Source organism: Nerophis lumbriciformis, linkage group LG27 (genome assembly GCF_033978685.3).
Source record: "Nerophis lumbriciformis linkage group LG27, RoL_Nlum_v2.1, whole genome shotgun sequence".
Taxonomy (NCBI): Eukaryota; Metazoa; Chordata; class Actinopteri; order Syngnathiformes; family Syngnathidae; genus Nerophis; species Nerophis lumbriciformis.
Window position 1 is genome coordinate 18420079 of NC_084574.2, and position 23112 is coordinate 18443190.

The 23112-nt window shown below is 41.3% G+C and overlaps 1 protein-coding gene and 1 long non-coding RNA gene across 3 annotated transcripts; one reads left to right on the forward strand and one right to left on the reverse strand.

The window, feature by feature from the left end:
• Positions 1-1488: 1488 nt before the first annotated feature.
• On the forward strand, positions 1489-21719 carry gde1 (glycerophosphodiester phosphodiesterase 1). Its single transcript, XM_061922743.2, has 6 exons — positions 1489-1883; positions 12743-12918; positions 15949-16054; positions 18507-18599; positions 20626-20837; positions 20925-21719. The coding sequence occupies exons 1-6, from the start codon at positions 1626-1628 to the stop codon at positions 21070-21072; spliced, it is 993 nt and encodes a 330-aa protein (XP_061778727.1). The 5' UTR covers positions 1489-1625; the 3' UTR covers positions 21073-21719.
• On the reverse strand, positions 11141-23024 carry LOC133570087 (uncharacterized). Of its 2 annotated transcripts, none has more exons than XR_009810046.2 (3): positions 22881-23024; positions 18472-18627; positions 11141-12490 (listed from the first exon to the last, which is right to left on the reverse strand). It is a non-coding gene; the product is annotated as an uncharacterized lncRNA (long non-coding RNA). The 2 variants fall into 2 exon arrangements; XR_009810045.2 differs by having other exon boundaries at positions 22820-22963.
• Between the last annotated feature and the right edge of the window lie 88 nt (positions 23025-23112).

Below are 23112 nucleotides of genomic sequence, written 5' to 3' on the forward strand. Positions count from 1 at the left end.
TATAGTCTTTGGTATAACTCGGCCGAGGTTTGAACTCGCGACCTACCGATCTCAGGGCGGACACTCTAACCACAAGGCCACTGAGCAGATCCGTCGTTAATTGCAGTTTATTTCAGTATTGTTATTGCTTTATTCCTAGTAACATGAATCACATCCAAGGCAAGAGGAATTTGAGGCCAGCTAGAAGGTCTTACTGACAACAACTTGTGATCTGATTGGCTATCGCAACTGTCTGTCAAATGTATGTCCCCGTTCGCTTACAGTGCACGGACGCCCATCCATCCATCCATTTTCTGTCGCTTCTCCCTTTCAGAGTCGCCGGGGGTGCTGGAGCCTATCTCAGCTGCATTAGAGCGGAAGGCGGTGTACACCCTGGACAAATCGCAGGGCCAACACAAATAGACAGACAACATTCACACTCACATTCACACACTAGGGCCCATTTTAGTGTTGCCAATCAACCATACTTGCCAACTCTCCCGATTTTCCCGGGAGACTCCCGAATTTCAGTGCCCCTCTCAAAAATCTCCCGGGCCAATCATTCTCCCGAATTTCTCCCGATTTCCACCCGGACAACAATATTAAGGGCGTGCCTTGAACTGCCTTTAGCGTCCTCTCCAACCTGTCGTCACGTCCGCTTTTCTTCCATACAAACAGCGTGCTGGCCCAGTCACATAATATATGCGGCTTTGACACACTCATAATTGAATGCAAGGCATACTTGATCAACTATCATTCAGGTCACACTGAAGGTGGTCGTATAAACAACTTTAACACTGTTACAAATATGCGCCACACTGTGAACCCACACAAAACAAGAATGACAAATACATTTCGGGAGAACATCCGCACCGTAACACAACAGAACAAATACCCAGAACCCCTTGCAGCTACAATATACACCCCCGCTACCACCAAACCCCGCCCACCTCATCTCCCGAATTCGGAGGTCTCAAGGTTGGCAAGTATGCAATGAACCTATCCCCAGGTGCATGTCTTTGGAGGTGGGAGGAAGCCGAAGTACCCGGAGGGAACCCACGCAGTCACGGGGAGAACATGCAAACTCCACACAGAAAGATCCCGAGCCCGGGATTGAACTCAGGACCTTCGTATTTTGAGGCACATGCACTAACCCCTCTGCCACCGTGCTGTCCCCTGCATTGCTAAATCTGAAGGCATCTGGCAGATTTGGTACAGCATGGCAACATACGATAGCTGAATTCTGATTGGATACAAACTAAAACCAAAAACAACAGCACTGGAAGGCGCATAATATGACATGAAGAGAATATGAATAATTTGAGATATTTAGGGAAAGTAAATAAAAAAAATAATTGTATCTTTAATTATGATCATGATTTCTGGTTATGTTAGGTCAGCAGAGAAGGCCTTGCTGGCCCTGACGACACACCGCTGTATCCAGAACATGTAAACACTGATGGTACTGCTATAACACTGTGTGACGTCACATTTTCGGAAGTGACGCGAGAGACTGCAGTTAACGCGAGAGCAGCTGCCTGGTTGTACAGTTCCCGTGACGAAAGCCCTAAAAAGTCATTCAGGGACAGGCGCTATTATTCGGACATTTTCTAGCCCGCCCGAGTCCGCTTGGACCGCGGGACGACATGCTGCAGCTGGGCGACGAGGTGTCGCTCTACACCGTCGTCTTCGTGGTGGTCCTGCTGGCCACTCGGAGTCCGGTGTATTCCAGCGTCCTAGCGGGCTTCCTCTATCTCTTCCTGGCCATGTTTCGCTTCCCACAGCTGCCGGCCAGCCGAGTCCGACAAGTGCTTCACCCGGACGTCTCCGGCAAGGTGTCCGTGGTAGCTCACCGAGGCGGAGGACACGACGCACCGGAGAACACACTCGCCGCCATCCGACTGGTGAGTCATTAGTCTCTCTTTCGAATCAGCATTACGTTTGACATATGCCGCTCCTGTGCTCATTAACATAGACGTATGCAGATTTGTCAGCAAATATAGGCATCTCATGTTATTATTAAAGTTTTAGATATTAGCTCCTGAAAAGTATTGCACCTAAATTTGTATTTTTATAGAATTTTGCTCGGACCTGACGTCACTTCCGGTGTTTTCTCGGCGCGTTTAGCAAGGACTAGAAATTGGATTGATGGCTCTGGATAGAGTCAGATCTTGACAAGCCAGAGCAGTTCACAAGACTGGTTCGTTATTATAGTAGTTTTTTCAGTTATATGATCAGATGTGGATCAGAATAATTTTAAAGGTGCTATATGTAATAATTTCATGTCAAGTCATCATTAAATGGCCCTAATATGTCCATCCATCCATTTTCTACCGTTTGTCCCTTTCGGGATCGCGGGGGTGAGTCAAAAGGCATCAATAACTAATGTTCTTTTCGAATACCTTTATAACTGAAAACGGTAGTTCAGCCGCGATATGCTCATTTCAAAATTAGATTTACAGCCCCGGAAAATTGTTATTGTTTTAATTTTGATGCCCCGGCCTCCACCGTTTGACCAATTCAAGGGGGACATTATCACCAGACCTATGTAAGCGTCAATATATACCTTGATGTTGCAGAAAAAAGACCATATATATTTTTTAACCGATTTACGAACTCTAAATGGGTGAATTTTGGCGAATTAAACGCCTTTCTAATATTTGCTCTCGGAGCGATGACGTCACAATGTGACGTCGCATCGGGAAGCAATCCGCCATTTTCTCAAACACCAAGTCAAATCAGCTCTGTTATTTTCCGTTTTTTTCGACTGTTTTCCGTACCTTGGAGACATCATGCCTCGTCGGTGTGTTGTCGGAGGGTGTAACAACACGAACAGGGACGGATTCAAGTTGCACCAGTGGCCCAAAGATGCGAAAGTGGCAAGAAATCGGACGTTTGTTCCGCACACTTTACCGACGAAAGCTATGCTACGACAGAGATGGCAAGAATGTGTGGATATCCTGCGACACTCAAAGCAGACGCATTTCCAACGATAAAGTCAAAGAAATCTGCCGCCAGACCCCCAGGAAAACAGAGCGGATGAGGGTATGTCTACAGACAGAGGTGTGGACTCGAGTCACATGACTTGGACTCGAGTCAGACTCGAGTCATGAATTTGATGACTTTAGATTCGACTTGACAAAATGTAAAGAGACTTGCAACTCGACTTAGACTTTAACATCAATGACTTGTGACTTCACTTGGACTTGAGCCTTTTGACTTGACATGACTTGCTACTTTCCCCAAAATCCAAAGCTTAAGTTATTTGGGAGCGCTCCGTATTTTTCATTTTCTTCGTCTGTCTCTCTCAGCGTGTTGTTCCTGTCAGCTGGTGTGCTCTCAGTACAACAGCCAATCAAATTAGATCTACGTTGTTTTCATCACACAGCATTCATCCAATCAAATTGCAGTACAACCAATGAACAAGAGTTGTTGAACAACGCGGCGGTGAGAAACAATGATGCCAAAGTTGCTTTCGTTCGGGTATAAAAACTACGACTTGGTCAACAAAAAACGAATTGCCATATGCAAATCACGCAGTTCGAATATTACAGACGGAGACGCAACAACTTCCAACTTCGTTCGACATTTGAAGTTGCACAAAGAAGGGTAAGTTTTGAATGTAAGATAACGTTTATTGGCTAAGTAACGTGACTTTTATTTGCTGTGTAGTTAAATCAGTGAGGCTGCAAACTCACTGCTAAGGTTATAACCATAGACATCTTATAAGTAGACGCAGCATGCAGCGCTACTGCCTACTGGCGCAGACGAGACGCGGGGCCGCCATCTTGGAGTGGTGATCCTCTCTACTCAGTGCAATTCATTTGGCAGGAGCAATGAACTGTCAGCGCATTTAATTCATTTTACCTCACTGAATACCACTGATTTTCACTCGCTTTTTTGTCATACATGTACCGTATTTTCCGCACTATAAGGCGCACCTAAAAACCACAAATTTTCTCAAAAGCTGACAGTGCGCCTTATAACCCGGTGCGCTTTATATATGGATAAATATTAAGATTCATTTTCATAAAGTTTAGGTCTCGCAACTACGGTAAACAGCCGCCATCTTTTTTCCCCGTAGAAGAAGCGCGCGGTGCATGCTGGGATATGTGACGTTTCATTTCCATTTGTGTGTTTATGTAAAGACCCCAAAATGGCTCCTATTAAGTGTGTTGTCTGTCTAATTATAAATAATGCAGACGAGGCGTGTTAACTGAGTTCTCAACGTTTACTCACAGCGTGCTCATAACCACATTCTAACTCCCAGCATACAACGCTTCTCAGGGCTACCGCGCATGCTCGTAACTATCGTTGCATGCTGGGTAGTGTAGTTGTTATATTTGCTAGCTCATAACAGCACATTGAGAGACACGCTTACGCGCTTAATTCAATACTCGCCGTCATTCCGGGTGGATTGACAAAAGACCTCCAGCCGCTAGATATTGGTGTCAACAGGGCATTCGAAGCTAGACTGCTAACTGCGTGGGAACAGTGGATGACGAAGAAGCGCGCGGTGCATGCTGGGATATGTGACGTTTCATTTCCATTTGTGTGTTTATGTAAAGACCCCAAAATGGCTCCTATTAAGTGTGTTGTCTGTCTAATTATAAATAATGCAGACGAGGCGTGTTAACTGAGTTCTCAACGTTTACTCACAGCGTGCTCATAACCACATTCTAACTCCCAGCATACAACAACGCTTCTCAGGGCTACCGCGCATGCTCGTAACTATCGTTGCATGCTGGGTAGTGTAGTTGTTATATTTGCTAGCTCATAACAGCACATTGAGAGACACGCTTACGCGCTTAATTCAATACTCGCCGTCATTCCGGGTGGATTGACAAAAGACCTCCAGCCGCTAGATATTGGTGTCAACAGGGCATTCGAAGCTAGACTGCTAACTGCGTGGGAACAATGGATGACAGAAGGCGAACACACCTTCACTAAGACGAGGAGGCAGCGCCAGACGACGCCAACATCTGCCAGTGGATCGTAAATTTGCCCAACTTTTCACTTCGGACACCGAAGACGAAGGATTTACGAATGAAGAATAACTTCAGAAAGTGAGCGCTATGTTTATTTTGTGTGTTGTGACATTAACGTTCGAGCAACATTATGTTGCTATTGCTCTGCACTATTTTGAATTTTACTATGTTTGTGATTGCACATTTGCGTACATTTTGGGAGTGAACAGAGTTGTTAGAACGCTGGTTTTTAATATATTATTAAAGTTTGACTGACCTATCTGACTGTTTTTTTGACATTCCCTTTAGCGCAGCGTAGGCGCGGCTTATAGTCCGGGGCGGCTTATTGGTGGACAAAGTTATGAAATATGCCATTCATTGAAGGTGCGGCTAATAATCCGGTGCGCCTTATAGTGCGGAAAATACGGTAGCTATGATAACAGACACATGTTTTGGCGTGTTTTATTATTCATAGTTTGCTTAACAGTAATATAATAATCTTATACGCTATAAGTGACCAGACATCCGAGATCAAAACTGGGAATATAATCCCAGAGAAGGGGGGAAAAAACGGTAAACTATTTTTAAGTTAAAGAAACAATATGATTAGGTTATATATACATGCGTATATCCTACATAAACAATGTATGAATACATTAGATATCTATTTATCTTATAGACCAGGGGTCCTCAAGTACAAATCTTGAAGGTCCACAAATGTTTTTTTGAAACAGGCTGTGTCCGTTTATTATCGGTCAAGCTTATATAGTAGCAGGAGGTAGGTAGTTTAACATTTTCTTAAAATTAACAAAAATAAAACAAATATCCAATAAAATACATGAAATAATTTCTTTGAAACAAAAATAAATAAGAACTTTGAAAAAATGTGTCTTCTGCATTTGACCCATCCCTTGATCACCCCCTGGGAGGTGAGGGGAGCAGTGGGCAGCAGTGGCGCTGCGCCCGGGAAGAATTTTTGGTGATTTAACCCCCAATACCAACCCTTGATGCTGAGTGCCAAGCAGAGAAGAATGCTGGTATGAGCTTTTAAACATAACCCGTTAACTGCTGCCAATCAAATGGTGAATAAGATACTCTTTAGGGTTCATATGTTTGTAAATCTGACTGTGATGAAGTCAGTGCCTCACCAGCCATCAACCTCACCGCACGTCACTGCTCTGTTGCTATTTGTTGTTGTGTCATAGATTTAACAAAAATCTTGCTTGATGTTTCATATGACTTTTTCAGCCTCGTGATTTCTTTTTTTCTTAGCTCTGAATCATGAGGAAATGTCTCTTCAAATTCGCGGTGCTCTTTCAGATAGTGACGTTTCAGATTTTCACTTTTCACCAGAGCAACAGTACTGTTGCATATTAGACACATTGGTCTGGTACTTGCAGTAGGTAGGATGAAAACATATTGCTCTGTCCATTCTTCCTTGAAACGTCGGTTTTCCCTGTCCACCTTTCTTTTTCCAGCCTGAGCCAACTTGGAGCATGCCATTGTGATTTGATTCACATTCAGTGACTGACGAGTGAACAGTTAGCGAAGTAGCGATACGAGACAACTGTGTGCCTGCAGCGAAAGGTTCCATATGCACTGTGCACATGTGTATGACCCAGGTGGTAACAGCCTATCAGCGCGTCGTTGTGATAGAGATGACAACCCATACCCCGGAATTAGCCAATCAGAGTGGCGTTCTCTCGCTCTCACTCCGTCTCTCTCTCTTTCTCTCTCTGAGAGAGAGAGAGAGAGAGAGAGAGAGACGGAGTGAGTGAGACACGAGAAATGTAAACGAAACGTGGAGATATTTGACTAAAAACAACAAAGAACGTTGACTTGCGCTAGCGATAACTCACAGATAAATACAATTATTATATTTTTTTATAATAATTATAATTATAATAATAAAACTTTTTTTTTTTTTTTTTTTACTATAATTCGTGCTGGGTCCGGACGGACACGTCGCTGGGTCCGGACATGGACCGCGGTCCGCCTGTTGAGGATCACTGTTATAGACTGTAACTCTGTTGCTGCAGCAGCAGAGAGTTTATTCTGTCTTGACACTTTGTATTGATATTTTCTATTACATTCTTCCCTTAAATGATAATGTTTGCAGTTATTGTTTTATATGTATTTTTTTATGTAAGTCGCTTTGGATAAAAGCGTCTGCCAAATACTTAAACATATATAAACACCTGAAAGTCTTTATATCAGCTAAAACCACCAATCTGTTTCACTGGATTCAGAATAAAACCAAATTCTGTTTTACCCAACAATGTTAGTATTTTGAATATTATTACTTGAAGACTTATTCCTGGTTACAATTATACTGTTAAGAAAGTATTGTCTTATACTTTGCCTAAAATGAGAATGTATCATAATCAGTGGCGGCTGGTGAATTTTGTTTTAGGTGGGGCTGAAAGTTTGTAAACCAAACCCCTGTAGGGGCGTCATCTTCCCCCAGAAGATTTATTTGTGATTTTCACATACAAATATTGAAGATCTTTGCTCCTTCTCAACTCTGTGCTAATATTATTTTCATAAAATACAACCAATAGTACGTTAATGTTAAATCTTACTTGTGAAAAGTAATCCCCTGATTCCTATTTTCAACAGTCCGCTCATTTGAGCAGGAAAACGCTGAACACCAGCCCGGCATCTTTGTTTTCTACCTGTCAACTGTCAGTTTAGGCTGCTCGCCGGCTCCTCATCGCCACATCAAGATGGCGGCCAAATTGCTCACATCAATGCGTGGCGCAGTGGAAGAATGGCCGTGCGCGACCCGAGGGTCCCTGGTTCAATCCCCACCTAGTACCAACCTCGTCATGTCCGTTGTGTCCTGAGCAAGACACTTCACCCTTGCTCCTGATGGGTGCTGGTTTGCGCCTTGCATGGCAGCTCCCTCCATCAGTGTGTGAATGTGTGTGTGAATGGGTAAATGTGGAAGTAGTGTCAAAGCGCTTTGAGTACCTTGAAGGTAGAAAAGCGCTATACAAGTACAACCCATTTATCATTTATCATTACTTATAAGATGTCTATGGTTATAACGTCATTGCAAACATGGCAATCTGCTGCGTCCACTGCAGTTTGCTACCTTATTCATACTTTTTGTCAAGTGATTTTTTTTAAGCAGGGTTGCATGAGGTACCTACACATAACGTTACGTTAGTCAATGTATCACACACAGTAACGTAACGTCAGTCAATGTATCACACACAGTAACATTACGTTAGTCAATGTATCACACACAGTAACGTAACGTTAGACGGCGATCAGCAGCACCGCGTATTTTAGCCACCTACAAAAAGACAAACATAGTCAAATAAAGGTCAGATAAAATGTATATTATATTAAGAATATGTGTACATATTGCATAGGGCCCTGACATCTAAAAAGTACAACTCTGTTCATTGTTATGTTCATGTATTTGTTATGTTTTTCATGTGTGCACACATAAACACACATGCAGTATGAGATGAGATACGGTAAGAACAGGATAGAAACTGCTGTGGAACTAGTTACAATGCAATATGCCATGGAAATACAATGTTAACACTTTTGTGCAAATAAGTACAGTTGCACTTGTTTTTTCAAATGTGTTTATTCTGTAAAGGAATGAGTTACATGTTTAAAATGACTGGTTAATAGTGCTATTTTGAAGTGCAATGTCACCACTATCTTTTTCCCTGCAATTTCAAATGCACTTGTTTTAATAAATAAATACAGCGTTTTAAAAGCATACACAATCTGTGTAAATACATTAGTCTGTGGTCAAAACGACTTGAAAGGACTCGAAACTCAAAATGCAGGACTTGGGACTTGACTTGAGACTTTCCAGTCTTGACTTTGGACTTGACTCGGACTTGCCTGTCTTGACTCGGGACTTGACTCGAGACTTGAGGACAAAGACTTGAGACTTACTTGTGACTTGCAAAGCAATGACTTGGTCCCGCCTCTATCTACAGAATATATTAATTGATGAAAACTGGGCTGTCTGCATTCTCAAAGTGCATGTTGTTGCCAAATGTATTTCATATGCTGTAAACCTAGTTCATAGTTGTTAGTTTCCTTTAATGCAAACAAACACATACCAATCGTTGGTTAGAAGGCGATCGCCGAATTCGTCCTCGCTTTCTCCCGTGTCGCTGGCTGTCGTGTCGTTTTTGTCGGTTTCGCTTGCATACGGTTCAAACCGATATGGCTCAATAGCTTCAGTTTCTTCTTCAATTTCGTTTTCGCTACCTGCCTCCACACTACAACCATCCGTTTCAATACATGCGTAATCTGTTGAATCGCTTAAGCCAATGAAATCCGAGTCTGAATCCGAGCTAATGTCGCTATTCCTTGCTGTTCTACCCGCCATGTTTGTTTGTATTGGCATCACTGTGTGACGTCACAGGAAAATGGACGGGTGTATATAACGATGGTTAAAATCAGGCACTTTGAAGCTTTTTTTAGGGATATTGCGTGATGGGTAAAATTTTGAAAAAAACTTCGAAAAATAAAATAAGCCACTGGGAACTGATTTTTAATGGTTTTAACCCTTCTGAAATTGTGATAATGTTCCCCTTTAAACTCTTCATTTAATGTCATAGTGCACAGGTGTCAAACCCAAGGGCCGAGGACCAGATCTGGCCCACCACATCATTTTATAAGGCTGGAAATAAAATGCGTCAATTGCCGTATTTTTCGGAGTATAAGTCGCACCGGAGTATAAGTCGCACCTGCCGAAAATGCATAATAAAGAAGGAAATAAACATCTATAAACCGATATGGCTCAATAGCTTCAGTTTCTTCTTCAATTTCAATTTCGCTACCTGCCTCCACACTACAACCATCTGTTTCAATACATTCGTAATCTGTTGAATCGCTTAAGCCGCTGAAATCCGAGTCTGAATCCGAGCTAATGTCGCTATAGCTTGCTGTTCTTTCCGCCATGTTTGTTTGTGTTGGCTTCACTATGTGACGTCACAGGAAAATGGACGGGTGGTTAAAATCAGGCACTTTGAAGCTTTTTTTTAGGGATATTGCATGATGGGTAAAATTTTGAAAAAAACTTCGAAAAATATAATAAGCCACTGGGAACTGATTTTTAATGGTTTTAACAATTCTGAAATTGTGATAATGTTCCCCTTTAAATAGTCTATGAGTGTGTCACATCCAGGTTGCCAGTTACGTACCACGCTCTTCGTCGAGCTCCTGCCACTGGTAAAGTTACTAAACATGTCAGACCTTAGTAAATCTAAAAGGCGTCGTTACGATTCTCAACTTATTCATGACAAAGCCAGGAACAAAATGAGGATTTGTATTCGGCATGACTTTGAAACATGGTTGAAGGCGGAGAAGATGTTTTCATCCGACGCCAAACTTGCTAATTTCTTCCTTCATAGGTAAGCAAGGCATTTGCGTTTTCTTATTACTTGTAGTAGATGGAAATGGACATTTTGTATTTTTGTTATGTTTTTATTGTAAACATTCCATTCCAATGCTGATCCGTTACACCGTTATAAGCTCAGGGATTTGCATGCACGTTGCGGGGCCCTTTTTGATTATAATGTTTTTATGATCGTGAGAAGCCAGAATTGTAATCAAGATCAACATTTTATTAATTATCCTACCCTAGTTCTATAAGATACTCCATCATAGGAGGGAGAATGTTTAAAACCAACTGTCAAAATGCAAAAAAAAATGTTAGCTGCTGTGTTTAGCGTGTCGCTCTTGTCGAGTGGAGCAAAGTCAACAACACGATCGACATCATTGAGAGAAGAGTTGCTCTTTTGCATCTCAACAGTTATTTTTGTTTTCACCACAAAAGTGTGGATTCATTCTTGCTCTCCTTGTGTTAGAGGATGAATAGTTGGGGTTTTGGAACCAGCCGCTAGACTTGATCTGACTTGTCTAAGGCAAGATCTGACCAATCTAGTCAATGAGCATGAACTGATAAAACCTACTTGGATGAGATCCGAAACGTCTTCTAAGACAAACCGAACCGTTGCGATCGATTGAATGCCGTGTGAAAACAATCAAGTTTGCAATGACCACTCTGTTAATGTGGTATGAACTTGAAATAAATTGTAAAAGCATGTTTATTGAATTATTTACCTCCCTTTTTTTCCATATACATAGGTACCTCTAGGCCTGGGCCGATATTCGATAAGTCAGTTAACTGAACAATAAATGAAAATGTCGGTCATTTTTTCGCCATTGATAAATCGCCAGCACATGCGTGTTTACGGGCAGCTGCGCGTGTTGGTGCCATAGCGGAATGAAAAGAAGGGCGTGAAATTCGTGAGTCCGCTTGTTGCAATTCCGCCACCTTTTCTAGGACGGTCACAGCAAAAAACATTTTAGCCCTTAATTGCAATATCTTTATCTGTGATTGATTTCCTAAGCCAGGTTTCAGACAACTATGTTAGTTTCAGTAGATTCAGCCCAGATCCTCACTAGATCCAGTTTGGGAAGTAGACTTCTAACATTTAGGTGAATAATGCCAAGTCCAGATCTACCTTTGTTATGTTATGTTATTTTCATTTATTATGCGCCCCCCAACCAACTGTTACATCAGCCTGGGGCTACCTTTAAAATCACAAGGGGTACTCAAGCACTTAAGAGCTTGACCTGAGTTAGGTTGAACATTTGCTGACAATAGGAGCAAAAGAACAATGAAACATTTATTTTTTAACCAGGATTGATGAAGGTGCTGATTGAATATGCCTAACCCAGTCCTTCTCGAATAGTTGGAGCATAACAGGAACATATTTTAGGTTCGACCAGCGCTTCTCAAGCCATGAGGACTAAAAAGATACGTAAACAATGGTAAAATCAGTTCTTCAGTAGGTAAATTCCTATTTGGACCGTATCTGGAAAAGTCATGTTCACAGTGTGTGCCTTTTTGAGGAACTAACCGATCATGATGCTCATTAGAGTCTCCATGGCTCCGCAACGGATGAAACAAAGCTAAAAAGAGTAAAAAAAGTTATGGAGGAAAACACGATGCCGCACAGATCAGGAATATCCAAGTCTATATTTGACCTTGAATTAGACATCTAAACTGGAACTCAATTTTGTAGCTCTTTGAAGTAGCAAAGCGAAAAGAACACATGAAAAACTGGACTAGCTGCCTACAGCAGGATACACAATTCCCAGCACCAGAACCTAAAGAAAGAGGCACCTTCCTTACTTCCTGGTCCAAGCAGATGTATCAATGCGGTGGCCCCACGACGAGAGGAACAGGAACTGCTGGTCACAAGACCGACTCTGATCCAGGAAAACACAATGGCCGAAGGCTCCAGGGCTACCGGGTCAGCCAGGTGGATCGCCGCGGTGGTCCCCAACAGGTCGGCAGAAGAAGCAGGCCACGACGCCGGACCAAAACCAGGGCTCATGACGCTCGACAGCACTGTAGTAGCCCTCGGCGCCGGATCGACAGAGCCACCGGATGGAAAGAACCCAGGATGTAGCAGGTTCCAACCTGGATGGACCGGCCCCAGCTGGCCTCCAGATGCAGCAGCCAAACATCGTACCCAAAAGCGTCCTCAATCCTTCGGGCAAAATGTTTGTAAGAAACAGGATTAAAAAGACTAACCATAAATCCAATTAAAAGACTTAAAAAATTAACCATATATTAAATAAAAAGCTAGTGAAGACAAACACAAGTATACACAAGTTACCATCTTGGATTGCGCCCATGCTGCAGATAAAATGTGGTCATGATATTTCATGGGGGATGTGTGACTTAAAAAAGTGACGTTTGTGCCAAAGTCCCACTTTATGTTGTGTGTGTCCTGTACCAGGCAAGCAAGAACAGAGCAACAGGAGTAGAACTGGACTTGGAGTTCTCTGCAGATGGAGTGCCAATCCTAATGCATGATGACAGCGTGGATCGGACCACGAACGGGTCAGGACCCCTCAACCAAATGAGATTTGTTGACTTGGGGAAACTGGACGCGGCTGCTAAACATCGACTCAGGTAGAGTAATTATTTCCGTCTACCGGTACAATATTTGAATATGGTGTGTGTATGTATATATATATATATATATATATATATATATATATATATATATATATATATGTCATATTTGGCAATTTAAAAGGCAAAAAGTTAAAGATCGACCAAGATGATTTTTTTCAGGCCTGATACAGATTATTGGTAGTCAAGAAAATTTGGAGCCGATATTCCTTTGCAGTAAAAATTATTTAAACATGAATAGTATATGGCAGTGAACAGCTGGACACAAGGCTTTAAGTTGGGGTTTTTTTACATTCTTTTTTAGATAACATCGGACCAGTAGTGACAAATTATTTATTGCGGCATTAATGTTGTGGTTAATTTAGCGCCAAACAACATCAGAAGAATTCACAAGCACCTTCAGTGCGTGTGTCTAAGAGGAGCGCCAACGTTTGCATTTCAAAATATGGGAAATCTCCTGGGGAAATTGGTAAAAATAAGCTACTTCTCTGGACGCAGCAGTGGAAACAAAAAAAAAGCAACTCTTGTCATGCAGGGCTGGTGCTTGAGCAGTATTTATAACTATCTATTTGACAAATTATTTTTAAATACTAAATACTGGTATCATATGTGTATATATTGTATCTGCTGATGTAGTTTTGTTGTAAACAAAAAAAATAACTGTGCTATTGTATGTCAGTGAGTTTTAATTGGAAATTGTGCTTTTTGTCAGATTTGCAAACACAAAATGACAGTATTGTGCTTAGAATCAGCTACAAACAAACTCAAAATAAAGCAATATGTATTGATATAAAGTAGGGATGTCCCGATCCGATGATCGGATTGGCCGCCGATATTTGCAAAAAAATGCGTATCGGCAAGGCATGAAAAAATGCCGATCCAGATCCAGTTTTAAAAAAAAAACTCCTGTCCGTGTTTTCCAACGCACCGATTTAAATAATACATTCCACTTTTCTGCTGCTCCCTAATTTCCGTTCCGCATTTTCCAGCACACCTTCAACACATCCACAGGTCTGTGGATTCTCACGCAGTTGCTTTTAGCTGCTGGCATTACACGACAGGCTCTTCTCACTCTTTCCTGTGTCTCCCTCTCACAGACCGCAAGCGCAGCTTCTTACACACGTCACACACTGTCACGTCATATGTCACATACGTATACGCCCTCTCCCAGCAGAGAGGTAGCAGCATGGGTAACGTTAGCTGTGATGCTAGCGCATCCGTGCGAGCAACATTCCCTCTCAGGTGCGCGCCTGTACAATTGCGCACTGCTCAAGCGTCCTCTGCGCACGGCAAATATATGCCACGCACAAAATCAAATAAAAAAATAAGCGCATAACAATTTTCGACACACGGACACGACAGAGAAAACAGTTTTCGTCATCATTGTTCAAATATTGTAACGTCTGTCGAGACGCTTATCTCTGTTCGGTGCCACACGCCCACACCATCAAAATGCCGAGGCAAACATTTCCACATAAACACCGTATGAAAAAAATAGTAATTTTTTTAGTTGTGATTTCCTTCTCTGCATGAAAGTTTAAAAGTAGCATATATTAATGCAGTATGAAGAAGAATGTTTTAATGTAGACACATAGAATCATCATACTGCTGTGATTATATGCATCAAATGTTCATTCAAGGCTAAGGCAAAATATCGAGATATATATCGTGTATCGCAATATGGCCTTAAAATATCGCAATATTAAAAAAAGGCCATATCGCCCAGCCCTAGTTCAATGATGCCATTTCTGTTTGTCATGTATAATTTTGTCTATTTTGTGTTTATCCTTGAATAAACAGGTCAGTTTCTTGTTACCAACCATTGTATATTATTCAAACTCCCCTAATTCAGCTGGCTAGTTGTTATCAAGAGTACTAAAACCCTTTTCAACATGATTCTGACAACTAAGTAGGCTAAATAACTTTAAACTTTAATACATGCTCGGATAGGCCAGTATCGGTCAGTATCGGTATCGGATCGGAAGTGCAAAAACAATATCGGTATCGGATCGGAAGTGCAAAAACCTGGATCGGGACATCACTAATATAAAGAGGCCGATACTGATATTTGTCTAAATGCCTAATAATCGGTCATCTCTCCCAAAAGTACATGTTCTGTACCTCGACCTAATGGTCGATATAGAAATTGAAAGCAGACATATTGGCTACACAAATCCACCAACTACCATACATGGCTTTTTTTATTCTAGTTCCGCATGCAAAGAAGATTTGACAGTAACAAAATACTTCAAAAATGATAGTGTATAGTGACACCTCAGTGTGACTCCACATGAAACAAGTCGTTGTAATGACTCATTTTAATATGGTTTGACCGAAGAACGCAAGCCTTCCAAGACTGTAAGAAAGGATGTGTCAAACCTAGTTTGGATTATGCAAAACACACAGTGTCGCTGCATGCATGCGTAAAGCAACATGTAATCATTTAGACTACAATTATTTTGATTGCTTCTAATAAGAGAAAAATACTAATAAGTGACCCACTTGAGTATTTTAAATGTAATAAATGTAATTCATCATTCAAGTTTACTAGTTAACTGTAAATGTTCTTGCAAGTTACTTCTAAAACATCCATGTTTTCCTTTTGCTAGGGACAGGTTTATCATATGACTTTTTTTATTCTAGTTCTGCATGCAAAGAAGAAGATTTGACAGTAACAAAATACTTCAAAAATGATAGTGTATAGTGACACCTAGTGTGACTCCACATGAAACAAGTCTTTGTTAAAATAATGACTAAAGGCGTGTCACAACTAGTTTGGATTAGGCAAATGAAGCCAAGGATGTATTTGTGTTAAAACACACCGTGTTGCTGCATGCATGCGTAAAACAACATGTAATAATTTGGACTACAATTATTTTGATTGCTTCTAATAAGGGAAAAGTACTAATAAGTGACCCACTTGAGTATTTGAAATGTAATACGTGTAATTAATCATTCAAGTTTACTAGTTAACTGGACATTTTCTGGCAAGTTACTTCTAAAACATCCATGCTTTCCTTTTGCTAGGGACAAGTTTGCTGGAGAGAAGATCCCAACACTGGAGCAGGCTGTGGAAGAATGCCTCAAACTACAACTCACCATATACTTTGACGTAAAAGGCCATCCAGACCAGGTGCAGTCAACAAAAGAGATTTCAGCTCAAATGAAAGGATGACTAATCACAAATTGGGTTGGGACAAATTTTCAAAACCAGACCAGATATCGCTAGTACTTAGGAGGCCGTGACAAATAATACATGGATACAATGTACTATAATGAAAAAGCAACAATGTTCATTTATTGTTTGTCCTTTCAATTAGGTTACTGGTGGTGATAGCAATACCATCTTTCAAAGTTTGGGAGTCTGGTGCATGCTTGCACCATCGTTGTACAGCTCCGGTTGTAAGATGAAATCAATATTTGCACTTTGGCTGTCCTCTCCTGAAGTCCTTTAGGAAAGTTTGAATATTTGAGGTGAATATTTGAGCACCTAACAATTCGATCCAATTCCGATTCCTGGGGTGGCGATTTACTTCAGAATCTATTCTTGATTCAACACAATGATCTATTCAAACCCATTTTCACAATGTATTATTTGGTATAATTGTAATGAAACTTTCTCAAAACAGATTAGAAAATTTAATTGAGGAGTCTAAAAACATTTTGAAAAATGTATTATAAAAAAAATATATATATACACACCGCAACGTTCCCTCTAAGGTGCGCACCTGCGCAATTGCACACTGCTCACGCGTCCTCTGCGCACAGCAAATCTATGCCGCGCAACAAATCAAATCCCACTCTAAACAAAATAAACAAATAGTTTGTTTTGTATGATTTTGCAATGCAACTGTGAGTAACAGGTGATGAAAGGCGGCCACAACAGATAAAACAATGTTTGTCAACACTTAAATTATTGTAACGTCTGTGGAGAGTGGAGACACTTAAAGGAGGACAGGAATTCCATCGGTCGAAATTGTTTGTCGGCCATAACCACACCAAAACAATGTGTAAAATACTTTTATCTAGCAAAACTGGTCGTTGTCTACCGTACAAACCAAGCCAAAAGCAACTCTTTGTCATCTGTTATATCAACAGCAGCCGCTTGCTCTCTCTCTCTCTCACCTGCACCAACACATACACTATGGCAATTAGCCACTGGTGCGTTTATGGCCACACAAAAAGTTGGACAACTCCAACACTACACGTAAAGTGTAAATTTCAGGTCGTTTTACTTTGCCTCCTCAATCAGTGTGCTTATTCTACTGTCATTTGTTAAGAATTGTATTTTTTGGATATTAATCATGAAATGATGTTACAGGACTACATAATTGCTAATAAAAATATTTATTTTACGGACAGAAAGTTAATAAACACTTCATCTCATGCAACATGTGAATGTTTTAAGGGGAACTAAATGTGATCTCTTAAAGGGGTACACAATCTTTCCAAAGCAGGACCCCCACCCAGGCATAAAATACTATGGCATAGCTGATTAAAAAAAAAACTATCTAAGTGGGCCAAATCACATATATTAGAAAATAATCTCTTGAAATTGACTAGTCATTTGATTATAATAATAAGACAATTGTTATGTCAGGTTTGAGACAAATGTGCCGCTGGTATGACCACAGTGTGCACGTCTGTATTCCACTGAATGCTCAGGGTGTTTGTGCGTTTGCTCACACACATGAAAAATTAGAGGGAACATTGATACACCGGTATATATATATATATCTATCTCATACATAGAGTACAGGCCAAATGTTTGGACACACCTTCTCATTTCAATGCGTTTTTCTTTATTTTCATGACTATTTATTTACATTGTAGATTGTCACTGAAGGCATCAAAACTATGACACCTGTGAAGTGAAAACCATTTCAGGTGACTACCTCTTTGAAGCTCATCGAGAGAATGCCAAGAGTGTGCAAAGCAGTAATCAGAGCAAAGGGTGGCTATTTTGAAGACACTAGAATATGAAACATGTTTTCAGTTATTTCACCTTTTTTTGTTAAGTACATAACTCCACATGTGTTCATTCATAGTTTTGAAAACGCATTGAATAAGAAGGTGTGTCGTAACTTTTGGCCTGTATTGTATATGATACATATATGTGTGTATATGCATATACACACATATATATATGTGTGTGTGTGTAAAAAAATTTTTTTTTACCAGCCCATGCTAGATTAAACCCACCATTTTGTGTTGCCATGTTGATAAAGACATGGTTTTATGTTCATCTCAGGAGCCTGCTGTCATCAGTATGACGCTTACTCACTTTTACAACAAAGCTAGACATTGTGGGTTGATTGTTGCTAGGCTACTCGGTGTTGCATTCACAGTCTTTGCTACAATAGGAATTTTCTTTTTTTTTTTTTCCTCTGTTTTCCTGGGCCGCTAATTGAATAGGCCTGGTCTACATGTTTGCTGCTGTTTTTGCTTGTTCACTGGCTTGTTTGACTTTTTTGCAGTAGGTAATGATTGTCAGACTAACACTCTTGAGTTCCAGTGTGTTTGGATAGGAGTACATGCTCACAGACTGACCTGTAATAACCATGTGGCTGTCCATTCCTTGGCAGGCCGCAGCAGCTCTTTCAGCTTTGCACAAGAAGCACTCGGTACTGTACAACAGCAGCATCGTCTGCTCCTTTGAGCCCAAAGTCATCTACAAGGTGAGACGGGCTGGGAGTGTGGAACCATCTGTGGAAGAATCCACAGGGCTTAGTTTAACTAGCTCAGGGTGTGAGAATCAAGTGCAGCAATTGATGTCCAACACAAGTGATGTCATTTTAACGAATTTACGGTGTTCTTGAGTGTCTAAAAGGCACCTAGAAATAAAACGTATTATTATTATTATTATTTGTTCTTAACAGCAACAACACAGTAAATCCATTACAGAAAGCTGCTGGATTTTTGATACGTTACAATTCACAAAACACACCATTGCAAAAAGATACAATGGAAATATACAGGTAATTCTTCACAAATCCCCCCTAAAAAAAGACGTGTGTTCTTGTCTCTAATAATGATTGTGAACGATAGGAAAAATTCCCCAAAATGTGCAGTTCCCCTTTAAGTTTAATAATAATGGTAATCTGTGTTAGTCAGCATGCCTCCTTTGCCAAGATAATCCATGTTCTTGAACCGGGTTTGTAAATCGAAAGGTTTATCCAGTTAGGCAAAGTTCTCAATAAGAAACAATGTAAATATATATAATGGGTTCCAGCCTCGACAAAAATCCATATTTTAGTGGCGGTTTGTCTACTAGTTTGAACACAATATAAAGTGCTGTACAGTATTGTAAATAATAGAAACAAGGAGGTGATGGATCAACTTTCTATTTATTAACAAGCCAAAACATGCTGAACTGTGCAGTATGCGCTGCTCTGCCAACACCCACACACAGAAGTCACATTGGTGCCCTCACAAACAATCAGATACCACAAAAGCCCTTAACTTTAACTACCATATTGCTACAATGATAAACATTTACTGTAAAATCCACCCACATTAACATTGGCAGAGGAGCTCAAGAAAAAGCAGCAGACAGTGAGAAGGAAGCGGGGTGGGTAGGGGAGGGGTGTGTTGTGCCTTAAAGACACGCTGCTGAAGGAGAGGTAGTGTCTTCTCCTGCGCAGTGAAATAAGTCTTCTCTGGCATATTTTTCTAGAAAAGTCTGGTCACAATTAAAACTTGCTGTGGTGTGAAGCCTGCTTTGTTAATACTTCCATGCTTCATTGCAAATAGTCTTTGTTTTGTTTTTTTTGCTCAGTGGCCTAATTGTTAGAGTGTCCGCCCTGAGACTGGAAGGTTGTGAGTTCAAACCCCGGCCGAGTCATACCAACGACGATAAAAGTGGGACCCATTCCCTCCCTGCTTGGCACTCGGCATCAAGGGTTGGAAATAGGGGTTAAATCACCAAAATTATTCCCGAGCGCGTCCACCGCTGCTGCTCACTGCTCCTTTCACCTCCCAGGGGGTGAACATGGGGATGGGTCAAATGCAGAGGACAATTTCACCACACCTTGTGTGTGTGACTATCAGTGGTACTTTAACTTTAACTTTTTACTCCACAGCAATTCTCTCCTTTCCACTGTGGTCTTTAAAGTTATTGGAACTCATATTGAGTTAACAAAATAAACCAAAACTTGTCAAAAGGTGAAGAAAAAAAGGCACAGATGTGAAGCACTGAGAAGTGACTAGCACTGTGTACTGGGCAACAAGTGATGTGGAGGGCTCCGCCTCCGCAACAATGCTGTGCCCTGCTTTTTGCCTGCAGGCGCAACACAAAATGAATGACTGAATGAATTATACACAGAGACATGGTTCACACACACATAGAGGCAAATTTGGCCTGACCGAAAAGTTTGTAAATCAAAAAGTTTTGCAAATTGAGGGGTTTGTAAATCGAGATAGTCAGAAAACCAATCTGTATCTGTTGTGACCATCAGGCCTCAATCCAGCACATTCCAAACATGCTCAATAGGTGCTGTCCATGCAAGAACTGGGATGTTTTCCACCTCCACCTTGCCATATGGGGCCGTGCATGATCATGCTGTATAACATGATGAGGGGATGGTCGTGGATAAATGGCACAACAATGGAATTTATTTTATCTCCCAAAATACTGATTGGGAGCTAACGCTATTTAGTTACATTGTCATGGGGATGTCAAATGTCTTCTTGTGTCCATTCCAGATGAGGCAGACCGACCCACAAATAGTCACCGCCTTGACCCACAGGCCATGGAGCCTGAGTCGCTTCGGAGATGGCTCCCCGCGATACTCGTCGCTCTGGAAACACTACTGGCTGACACTAATGGATATCGTGTTGGATTGGGCCCACCATCACGTGCTGTGGCGGCTGTGTGGCATTTCAGCCTTCTTGGTGCAGAAGAACTTTGTCTCGCCGTGAGTTTGTGCGGCTCAACGCGTCGATGCTTTTACCCCAGCCCTCGTCTTCTGTGTCACGTCGCCTATTGCTTCGCTCTTCCACAGGGACTACGTACAGTACTGGAGTCAGAGGGGAGTGGAGGTGGTCGCCTGGACGGTGAACACCGCAGTGGAGAAGCAACACTACCAAGAGCTGCTGAAAGTGGGCTACATCACAGACAGCCTTGTGGAGGACTGCGACCCCCACTACTGACACTCCAACCCCACCGGTGCCATCCTTTTAGTACGCACATGACTTTGTGCGTGTAGTATAAACATGAATGTGATCAGAGGCATTGTTGTGCCATGACGTCACAGGAAGAGCCTTATAGAGATCAGCTGTGTCACATTGACTCGACGGTGACAAGACCTTCCGCCCGGCCAGCAGCAAAGGCCTAATGTCTGCAATGAAATGTAAAATCAATACTACAACCTGTTTTAAATGTTTATAATTGCAGTTTTTGAATGTAACACTTGGTATACACAGCAAAGACTTCCAATGTATTTTCACCTGTCCTCGGTTGTTGCTTCAGGAAGATATTTCCTCACCGTCTTCATTGATTAGCCGCGTCACTAACACCTTTTTGACGGACTATTGCTCTTGGCTGGCGAACCCAGGTGAGTGGCCCACATAGTAGAGATAATCACGGTGGATATCACTCAAGATAAGCCTGTCTGAGCCGCTTTGGAGCAGACTTCTCATTAGCGGCAGTGCAACGACTGATGACCCACACATGAACTGTGTTTCCTCTTCATAGTCTTTAAGGGGTAATTAAAATATACCTACTATGCGTGTGTATATATCGTATAAATTGTGAAAAACATCTGCATGTTGATGAATAAATGTTATCATATACTCTTCTTGTGTGTCATACAATAATATAGTGTCCACACTCCAGAGCTGTTATTCAACATAAATGGCGTAATGTGTTTGCAATGATTTAGTTTAAATGGGTGAAAGGTAAGTTCCCACTCTTAAAAAAAAAACACAACTGCTGAGGCGTAATGTGACGTCACGGAGGGGGTTGCCCAACCAACCTCTACTAACACTGACCTCTAAACCGGAAATCTGAAGGCTGACTTCAAAATAAAGTCCTTTCAGACTTGAGTCCACGTCCAATCATTGGAATAACTATACATAATCACCAATAAATTAATAACTACCAATTCAATAAATGCTATTCAACTAGAGTTTATAATGTATTTTTACTTTACTGATTGATTTAAACTTTTATTAGTAGATTGCACAGTACAGTACATATTCCGTACAATTGACCACTTGTTTAAGTCAGGGTCCACGTTAATCAATTCATGGTAAATATTACAATATATTACAAATATTAGTCTCTGTGATGAGATAGCGACTTGTCCAGGGTGTACACCGCCTTCCGCCCATGTGCAGCTGAGACAGGCTCCAGCACCCCCTGCCACCCCATAAGGGACAAGCGGTAGAAAATGAATGGGTCGGGAAATATTAGTCTTTAACCAAATTGAGCATGCTTTTATTCTCGCGACAGGGTGAAATCTACTTGAATGAATCATTTACCATGAATTGATTAACGTGGACCCCGACTTAAACAAGTTGAAAAACTTATCCGGGTGTTACCATTTAGTGGTCAATTGTACGGAATATGCACTGTACTGTGCAACCTACTAATAAAAGTCTCAATCAATCAATCAATTAATCAATCGTCATAGTTTCTTTCAATACTAAACTGGGCTTCATTTTGGTTTGTTGTCGAGTAGATGTCAAGTTCTTTAGATTTACGTTTTTAAGTTTCTGCACTTTAGGATCACAAATATATTCATATTTTTGAATTTAGTTTTGTTTTGTACATGGGCCTTTATTCAACGTATACTGTTAACTATATTTTGTATACTTTTAGTACAACTTTTAGTTCCGTTAAACGTGTGCTGGCATGACAGTCAAGTTCCTTGTATATTATTGTGAAATGACCAACCGGAAGTGATTGCAACGATAGCCAAATGACTTGACGCCGGTTGTCGGGGGGGAAACACTACCGTGGTGAGAATAAAGTGAGCAGTGTCCTTGCGTCCAGTCACAGCGCGGCGGTACCGGCGAACAGCACCGCTTTTCCAACAGGACACCGGGAGGTCAAGTGCTCCACCGGAAGTGCGCGTTATGTCCGTAAGTGTTTGACATACCCAGCATGTGGAGCCACTTTCTCCTTGGATGACCTACGCGCCGCGGGGCGGGGGGACAGAACACCTTACCGAGTGCGTGCGCTCACAT